Raw genomic sequence first — 9,280 nt, forward strand, 5'->3', positions numbered from 1 at the left:
TTATAGAGATATAGATCAGGTATATTTAGGATATATTAAGTATATTTTGGGGGAACTTTACTGAAAATTACCATTGTTTATATACCCACACTGTCTAGGTGTATTGAGAGTTGTATGGCCTGACCACACTGTATACATGAGATTTCTACATATACATGATGAACTGTTTACCTGCGTTGTCCTTATACATGCGGAACTATATACCTTCATTGTCTTCATAAATGGCGAACTGTAAACCTAAAACGTCTCTAGACCAATTGTGTCTTTGTATGTCGATTTTATTAGATATATATGATTATTGTATGAAAGGTACATATATGTGTAAAGTATATATATGTCAACATAATTTTCTAATATATTTTATGAATTGTTTTGGGTATAATTTAGTCTATATCTGACTACATATACGGATATAGTTAGCTTATCGGATATAGATATTTATAAGGAAGCAACTAATATCGCCTATATATTTTAAGAATGTATTTATAACACATATATGGGTATATTTACTGTATATTTTGAAGTATATTTCAGATATGATTCAGGCATATGTAGGATCTATTTTTTTTAATATTTTAAGGATCTAATTTAAGTTATTTTTAGTGTCTATTTTAAGATATATTTTAATTTTATTTTAAGGTGTATTGTAGATTTATTTTATATATATTTAGGATATATTTCAAGCTATATTAAACAAAAATATTACACACACACAGATTTCCTTTCTCACGCTTTATTTAGCATTTATTAAATAGTAAAAATATGTGTTGGCAACTTTCCTAGGACCATAGATGACATTGCTAGGATAAATATTAATTGGGGTTAGACTACAGATGACTTTTTTTTGCTAGGATTATGGATGACTTTGATAGGACAAGGGAGAATAGTCATTGTGGTAAGGGGGCGTGATCATTGTAAGGGATAATTATTACCAGGAATAGTCTTAACTACTTCATCTAATATACCAGTTAGGGTAGAATCATTGTTTTGGATAAAGGATTCTTCTTAAAACTAGAAATAATAGGGAGAGTAGCCCCCCTTTGACACCATCTCGTTCGTGTCGTCACAGGGGTAGTGCCAAGGGAAGTCGCATTTTTGAGTGACGGGGTTGAAGACTTGCTTTTCTCCATCGACTGTGGGGCAGAAAGTGTGTTTGTATTCACCATTATTACACTTCCAGAAAGCATGGCAGTCTGATTCGTCGGGGAAATTAATAGAAGTACCGTCATTGAGAGAGGAGCACTTTTCTGGAATGGGTGGGGGAGGGGGAGGGGCAATAGTTGTTGTGGTGGTAGTGGTGGTGGTAGAAGGGGTGGTGGTAGTAGTGGTGGTAGTGGTGGTAGTGGTGGTGTGGTGGTTGAGGATTGGTCGAGCACCACAGTCTACCTGTGGAAAGAAAAGACAACGTTTGTGTACATTTATTTTTTTTTTTTGGGGTCTTTTGTTTTAAAGTTTATTTATGATGGCTCTCTCTCTCTCTCTCTCTCTCTCTCTCTCTCTGCTGGCTGTCTCTGCCTGTCAGTCTCTCCATCTGTCTGTCTTCCTGTCAGTCTCCTGTTTGTTTGCCTGTCAGTCTCTCCCTCTCTGTCTGTCTGCCTGCTCCATTCCCAGTCTGTCTTCCTGTCAGTCTCTCCGTTTGTTTGACTGTCGTCTCTCCCTCTCTGTCTGTCTGCCTGTCAGTCTTCTGTTTGTTTGACTGTCAGTCTCTCCTTCTGTCTGTCTGCCTGTCAGTCTCTCCGTTTGTTTGACTGTCAGTCTCCTCTCATCTGTCTGTCTTCTGCCGCCGTGCTTGGTTCTGCCTTCCTGTCTGTTTAGTCTTGCCTGTCCGTCTGCCCGCCCTCCCTCTTCTGTCCTGCCTCTCTCTCTCCTCCTCTGTATGTCTGCCTGTCAGTCCCTCCTCTGTCTGTCTGCCTGTCAGTCTCCTCTCTGTATGTCTGCCTGTCAGTCTCTCCTCTCTGTCTGTCTGCCTGTCAGTCTCTCCCTCTGTCTGTCTGTCTGCCTGTGTCTCCCTCCCTCTGTCTGTCTGCCTGTCAGTTCCTCCCTCCTCTGTCTGTCCTGCTCTGCTGCCCTCCTCTCTGGATGTCTGCCTGTCAGTCTCCTCCCTCTGTTCTGTCTGCCTGTCAGCTCTCCTCTGTCTGTCTGTCTGCCTGTCAGTCTCTCCTCTCTGTACTGCCTGTCAGCCTCCTCCTCCTCTGCTTCAGTCTCTCCCTCTCTGTATGTCTGCTCCTGCCCTCCCTCTGTCTGTTCTGCCAGTCTCTCCCTCCCTCTGTCTGTCTGCCTGTCAGTCTCTCCCTCTCTCTCTCTGTATGTCTGCCTGTCAGTCCTCCCTCCCTCTGTCTGTCTGCCTGTCAGTTCTCCCTCTCTGCCTGCTCGTCCTCCTCTGCTCTTCTGTCTGCCGTCCCTCCCTCTGTCTGTCTGCCTGTCAGTCTCTCCTCTTCTCTGTCTGTCTGCCTGTCGGTCTCTCCTCTGTCTGTCTGCCTGTCAGTCTCTCCCTCTGTCTGTCTGTCTGTCAGTCTCTCCTCTGTCTGTCTGCTCTGTCGTTCTCCCTCTCTGTCTGTCTGCCTGTCGCTCTCCTCTTGTCTGTCTGCCAGTCTCTCCCCTCCTCTGTCTGTCTGCCTGTCAGTCTTCCTCTTCTGCTCGCTCTGCAGTCTTCTCCTTCTGTTCTGTCTGTCAGTTCTTCCTCTGTCTGTCTGCCTGTCAGTCTTCCTCTCTGTCTGTCTGCCTGTCAGTCTTCCTCTTCTGTGTCGTCTGCTCTCCCTTGTCTGTCTGTCTGTCAGTCTTCCTCTGTCTGTCTGCCTGTCAGTTCTCCTCTCTTCTGCTGCCTGTCGCTTTCCTCTTCGTCTGCCTGTCAGTCTTCCCTCTCTGTCTGTCTGCTTTCCCCTCTGTCTGTCTGCCTGTCAGTCTCCTCCCTCCTCTGTCTGTCTGCCTGCTCTCCCTCCTCTCTGTATGTCTGCCGTCAGTCTTCCCTCCCTCTGTCTGTCTGCCTGTCAGCTCCTCCTGTCTGTCTGTCTGCCTGTCAGTCTCTCTCCCTCTCTCTGTATGTCTGCCAGCCTCTCCTCCCTTGTCCTGTCTGCCTGTCAGTCTCTCCCTCTCTCTGTATGTCTGCCTGTCAGTTCTCCCTCTGTCTGTCTGCCTGCCGTCTCTCCCTCCTCTGGCCTGTTCCTCTGCCTCCCTCTCTGTATGGCTCTGTCAGTCTCTCCTCTGTCTGTTCGCTCAGCCCTCTCTGTATGTCTGTCTGTCAGTCTCTCCCTCTGTCTGTCTGTCGGCCGTCTCTCCCTGCTCCTGTCAGTCTCTCCTCCCTCTGTCTGTCTGCCTGTCGTCTCCTCTCTCTCTGTATGTCTGCCTGTCGCTCCTCCTTCTGTCTGTCGTTCGCCGTCTCCCTTCTGTCTGTCTGCCTGTCAGTCTCCTCTTCCCTGTCCTGCCTGTCAGTCTTCTCCCTGTCTGTCTGCCTGTCAGTCTCTCCCTCTCTGTCTGTCTGTTCACCTCTCCTCTGTCTGTCTGCCTGTCAGTCTCCTCTGTCTGTCTGCCTGTCAGTCTCCTCTCTCTGTATGTCTGCCTGTCAGTCTCTCCCTCTCTCTCTGTCTGTCTGTCAGTCTCTCCTCTGTCTGTCTGCCTGTCGTCTCTCTCCCTCTCCTGCCTGTCGCCTCTCTCACCTGTCTTGCCTGCAGTTCCTCTGTCTGTCTGCCTGTCAGTCTCTCCTCTCCTGTCTGTCTGTCAGCTCTCCCTCTGTCTGTCTGCCTGTCAGTCTCTCCCTCTCTCTGTCTGTCTGCCTGTCAGTCTCTCCTCCTGTATGTCTGCCTGTCAGTCTCCTCTCTCTGTCTGTCTGCCTGTCAGTTTCTCCCTCTGTCTGTCTGCCTGTCAGTCTCTCCTTCTGTCTGTCTGCCTGTCAGTCTCTCCCTCTGTCTGTCTGTCTGTCAGTCTCTCCTCTGTCTGTCTGCCTGTCAGTCTCTCCCTCTCTCTGTCTGTCTGCCTGTCAGTCCTCTCCCCTTCTGTATGTCTGCCTGTCAGTCTCTCCTCTCTTCTGTATGTCTGCTCTGCAGTCTCTCCCTCGTCCTGTCTGCCGCCTTCCTCTGTCTGTCTGTCTGCCTTGCCGTCTCTCCTCTGTATATGTCTGCCTGTCTGTCAACACCTTTTCTATTTTCACTTCCTCAACCATTTTATCATGTTCTGTGTAAACAAAGTGATCAAATATAATCTGCACACACACACATACACACACACACACACACACACACACACACACACACACACACACACACACACACACACACACACACACACACACACACACACACACACCACACACACACACACACACACACACACACACACACACACACACACACACACACACACACACACACACACACACACACACACACACACACACCTCACATGCTCTGGATCGTCGCAGACCTCCATGGTGTCATAGAAATTCCTTTTGGCAGCATATAATAGGCGAGGCATCGCCATTATGACACCTGATGTAGGAGGAACAGTCGGCGTCGTTGGTGATTATAAGAGGTTCGGGGGGATTTTCACCCAAACAATTTGCTTTGATGTCGTCGGGGATGTCGGGATAGACGAGTTTCCCATCCACACACCCCGGTCCATACCCTTCGTCCTCTGGAAACGCCTATCCTCGGAGTTGGGAGAGGAGAGAAGTAAGGGAGGTTAGTTTATAAGAAAGTATATCATTATTATCTTTAGTTATTCTAGTCTCGTGGTGGGGTAGGGAGGTGTTAGGGGGGGCAGAGCCATACCTGATACCGTGTCCCCTGGAGGTCACAAGCACAGACAGGTGAACTATATTGATGTTACACCTGTTCAATATAACCAGGTATCTGAGAAAGAAAAAATACATGATTTGGTTTCGTATTGTATGTGTTCTGAGCTGTGTGTATGATGGCTCTCTCTTACATTACCTAACCTAACCTAACGTCCTGGGGCCCATTAGACCTTGGGGCCCATTAGACCTTGGGGCCCATTAGACCTTGGGGCCCATTAGACTTAGAGGCCGTAACAAACATTGACTATAATAAAACTAAGGTCCTTAGACACATTTTTGAGGATTAGGTTAGGTTAGGTTAGGTTAGGCTAGGCCAGGTTAGGTTAGGCCAGGCCAGGTTAGGTTAGGCCAGGTTAGGTTAGGTTAGGTTAGGCCAAGTTAGGTTAGGTTAGGTAGGCAGGTTAGGTTAGGTTAGGCCAGGTTAGGTTAGGCCAGGTTAGGTTAGGTTAGGTTAGGTTAGGTCAGGTTAGGTTAGGACACAGTGCCCGGGCTTGAGTGGCCACTGGGTCGTCTCACCTCCCAGTATTCGTAGAGGGAGGAGGCGAGGGTGAGGGCCGGCAGGACACACACCAACAGGAGACGCTGCATCTGTTGACCGTGAGAGAACAGCTTGTTGACAACATGAATTAAATATTATTTATATAAGGTTTGGTCCAAGTGCCTAACCTAACCTAACCTAACCTCACCTTGAGGATGAGAGAAGACTGAGTGTTCAGTGAGGTCACAATAAAGAAGCGATGATTCACTGTGTAGGTGTTGACAAGATGCGTCATGTAAATAGCCCTGCATCACCCATACGGTCATACATCATTTGAATTAAAAACAAACAAAGACACACTAGTTCAGTTGGCTTGTTGAGAAACTATGGAATAATTCCTGAACAAAATAGTTATGAGTACAGTGAGCTGTGAGGAGTGGAAACTGACGCCTCGTGTGTGTCAGGTGACGATTCTCACCACAACACTCGTCCCCTTGAGCTGAGTTCCCGCGCCGAGAGATAAGGCACAAGTCCCTCACATGCAGAGATAAAACTTGCTTAACAAGTCGATATGCTTTGTCTTAGCGAGGGAAGGTATTTGCAAGTACGGATATATATATATATATATATATATATATATATATATATATATATATATATATATATATATATATATATATATATATATATATATATATATATATATATATATATATATATATATTCGTCTTGTGACATCACCTTGAGAAAGAAAGAGAGATATATTTTCTCTCATCATATTCCATGTTTTGATTTTGTTGTTTGTCATTATATACGAGTATATATCCCAATAGATTGTTAGTAATTATTAACACAAATAATGGATGGTAATTCAGTACACTGTAAAGGTCTAACTCTTATACAAGTGGGTAATATAGACGTGAGGGTGAGTTAGGGGCAGTGTGGATGTAGCACACTGTAGGTCAAAGATTGTTTTAGTACACAAGGTCAGTGCTGCACTCGGACGCCTTCATCAAGTCAAGTATCATGTTAGATACTTAGTTACACATGGGTTGACTAGGGAACCCGGGTGCTAGCCAGCTAGTTTAATGCTGCCTGCGTAACACAGTTTTACGTTTCGACTCTTACTTAACCTAACCTAACCTAACCTAAACTAAACTAAACTAAACTAAACTAACGTAACTTAAGACGTAAACAATATTAAGATAATATATCAAACGTTAAACTGACTTATGTTAGGAATGTCAACTTTTCGTCGTGTGAAAACATTACTAACTGACTCAGGTAAAGATCAATTCTCAAAGGTTAAGGAACAAAACCCAAATTAAGGTGCACACAGATCTTTTAGAATACGAGCTGTAATCCTTAAAGCCAAGAGGTGGCTGGTGACAGTGTGTATCCATCACCCACTTAAGCCTGGTCCTGGCACTCACCGTGTCTGGGGGAGAGTAATGATGACTAACACCGTCTACTGTATATAAGGCCTCTTGGTCCTCAGTTACCATGGAGTCATTTTTTGCTCGATTGTATCACTCAAAACAAATATAAATAACCTGTACATGAATATAAAACTAAATAACCTAAGGAATATTAACGAGAGTAAGTTAAGACTCTAATTAGGCGCATTTGTTAATTTAGTTATATCAAATGTAAGAAGATATCGTACGTCTGGCATTATCCTACTGAAATGTACGATACTTTCCTTCCGATTTTTATGCAGTGTTCCTATGTCGGTTCCCTTGTGCAGGTGAGTCTGAACGTATACACCTGCCACCAGGTAAATATTTTTATTTCTGATAACAAAAATATCGTAAGTTTTAATAATAATAATAATAATAATGATAATAATAATAATAATAATAATAATAATAATAATAATAATAATAATAATGAAGGTAACAGGGGAATAATTAAGAAAAATAATATACGATTTTTAAAGAGAATTGGCATTTGTAAATAATCTATCCTGACTGGTTGATAGAGATATAGATCGACCGAGAAGTGGATTACATATTGAGAGAAGACAATTTACACTTGTACCTCGTGAGTCTGCCTGCAGCGTCTTAATTGACCTTCGTCTTCTCACAAATCAACGCCTTCCAAGAACTCAGAGGACAGCAGGCAAGGTTCTCATGTGCCAAGTGCCTGGGTGTGTTAGAGGGGTGTAGGTGTGTGTTGGAGGTGTGGGTGTGTGTTGGAGGTGTAGGTGTGTGTTGGAGGTGTAGTGTGTGTGGTGTGTGTGTGGATGTGTGTGTTGGGGTGTAGATGTGTGTTGGGGGTGTGGTGTGTGTTGGAGGTGTGTGTGTTGGAGGTGTGGTGTGTGTTGGGTGTAGATGTGTTGGGGTGTAGGTGTGTGTTGTGGGGTGTAGAGTGTGTTGGGGGGTGTAGGTGTGTGGGAAGGGTGTGGGTGTGTGTGTTGGAGGTATATGAAGGGGTGTAGGTGTGTTGGGGTTGTGGTGTGTGTTGGAGGTGTGGGTGTGTGTTAGAGGGTGTGGTGTGGGGTGTAGGTGTGTGTTGGAGGGTGTAGATGTGTGTTAGAGGTGTAGGTGTGTTGGGGTTGTGGGTGTTGGAGGTGTGGGTGTGTGTTAGGGGGTGTAGGTGTGTTAGAGGGTTGTAGGTGTGTGTTGGAGGGTGTAGGTGTGTGTTGGAGGTGTGGGTGTGTGTTAGAGGGGTGTAGATGTGGGGGGTGTAGGTGTGTTGGGGTTGTAGGTGTGTGTTGGAGGGTGTGGGTGTGTTGTGTTGGTGTAGGTGTGTTAGAGGGTGTAGGTGTGTGTTGGAGGTGTGGTGTGTGTTGGAGGTGGTAGGTGTGTGTTGGAGGGTGGGTCTGTGTTGGAGGTGTGGGAGTGTGTTGGGTGTAGGTGTGTGTTGGAGGGTGTGGATGTATGTTAGAAGGGTGTAGTGGGTGTGGGTGTGTTGGGGTGTAGGTGTGTGTTGGAGGGAGTGTAGGTGTGTTGGAGAGTGCAGGTGTGTTGGAGGGAGTGTAGTGGGTGTAGGTGTGTTGGGGTGTAGGTGTGTGTTGGGGGTGTGGGTGTGTTGGAGGGTGTAGGTGTGTGTTGGAGTGTGGTAGGTGTGGGTGTGGGGGTGTGGGTGTGTGTTGGAGGGAGTGTGGGTGGAGGTGTGTTGGAGGGTGTGGGTATGTTAGAGGAGTGTGTTGGGTGTAGGTGTGGAGGGTGGGTGTGTGTTGGAGGTGTGGTGGGTGTGGGTTGTTGGGGTGTAGGTGTGTGTTGGAGGTGGGGTGTGTGTGTTGGGAGAGTGTTGGGTGTGTGTTGAGGTGGGTGTGTGTTGGAGGGAGTGTGGTGGGTGTGGGGTGTTAGGGGGTGTGAGGTGTGTGTGTGGAGGTGTGGGTGTGTGTTGGAGGGTGGTAGGTTGTGTGTTGGGGGGTTGTAGGTGTGTGTTGGAGGGTGTAGGGTGGTGTAGGTGTGTGTGTTGGAAGGGTGTAGGTGTGTGTTGGGAGGAGTGTGTGGAGTGTGGGTGTAGAGGTGTAGGTGTGTGTTGGAGTGTAGTGGGTGTGGGTGTGTGTTGGAGGGTGGGTGTGTTGGAGGGAGTGTAGTGGGTGTAGGTGTGTGTTGGAGAGTGTAGGTGTGTGTGTGGAGGGTAGTGGGTGTAGGTGTGTGTTAGGAGTGTAGTGGGTGTAGGTGTGTTTTGGGGGTGTCCATTAAACTCCAACTCCTCCCTCCTTCTTCCTCCTCTTCTTTATCCCCTCCTTCTCTTCATCCTTCCCGTCCTATTCCTTCCCTTTTCTTCCTCCCTGTCTTCTTTCTTCTTCCTCGTCCCTGTCCTCATCCTCCTCCCCTCCCCTCTCTTCTCCTCCCCCCCTCCTCCTCCTTCCCACCGCATGTGAATCAGTCATCTGGTGGTGTTATCATTACACAGTGGTACCGTCTGGGAGGTCACTATGGCACGCAGTAAACCTTCACCTGTATCGGGTGTGTTAAAAGCTGCCTGCCAACATCCTGCGACTACGACTATAAATATTGCTACCGTTGTTACTTTACTGGTGAAACTGTTAAGAT

At 46.6% G+C, this 9,280-nt stretch overlaps 1 protein-coding gene across 3 annotated transcripts; it reads right to left on the reverse strand.

The window, feature by feature from the left end:
- Positions 1 to 4,395: 4,395 nt before the first annotated feature.
- LOC121876846 lies at positions 4,396 to 7,321 on the reverse strand. Of its 3 annotated transcripts, none has more exons than XM_042382305.1 (3): positions 6,701 to 6,786; positions 5,306 to 5,377; positions 4,396 to 4,636 (listed from the first exon to the last, which is right to left on the reverse strand). In XM_042382305.1, exons 1-3 carry the CDS (start codon positions 6,770 to 6,772, stop codon positions 4,427 to 4,429), a joined length of 354 nt encoding a protein of 117 aa, XP_042238239.1. In that variant the 5' UTR covers positions 6,773 to 6,786; the 3' UTR covers positions 4,396 to 4,426. The 3 variants fall into 3 exon arrangements, 1 of the variants encoding a protein (XP_042238239.1); XR_006090833.1 differs by lacking the exon at positions 6,701 to 6,786 and adding an exon at positions 7,308 to 7,321 and having other exon boundaries at positions 4,430 to 4,636; XR_006090834.1 differs by lacking the exon at positions 6,701 to 6,786 and adding an exon at positions 6,605 to 6,627 and having other exon boundaries at positions 4,430 to 4,636.
- Between the last annotated feature and the right edge of the window lie 1,959 nt (positions 7,322 to 9,280).

This window comes from Homarus americanus, unplaced genomic scaffold (genome assembly GCF_018991925.1).
Source record: "Homarus americanus isolate GMGI-L3 unplaced genomic scaffold, GMGI_Hamer_2.0 scaffold50281, whole genome shotgun sequence".
NCBI classification, from domain to species: Eukaryota; Metazoa; Arthropoda; class Malacostraca; order Decapoda; family Nephropidae; genus Homarus; species Homarus americanus.

What these genes read in the sequence shown, in the direction of transcription:
- LOC121876846 (XM_042382305.1), bottom strand. Translation starts at nt 6,772, where the DNA reads ATGGTAACTGAGGACCAAGAGGCCTTATATACAGTAGACGGTGTTAGT. An exon ending in ATTACTCTCCCCCAGACACG is followed by an intron (nt 5,378 to 6,700) that starts GTGAGTGCCAGG and finishes CACGGTCAACAG; the next exon opens with ATGCAGCGTCTCCTGTTGGT. An exon ending in CCCTCTACGAATACTGGGAG is followed by an intron (nt 4,637 to 5,305) that starts GTGAGACGACCC and finishes CTCCGAGGATAG; the next exon opens with GCGTTTCCAGAGGACGAAGG.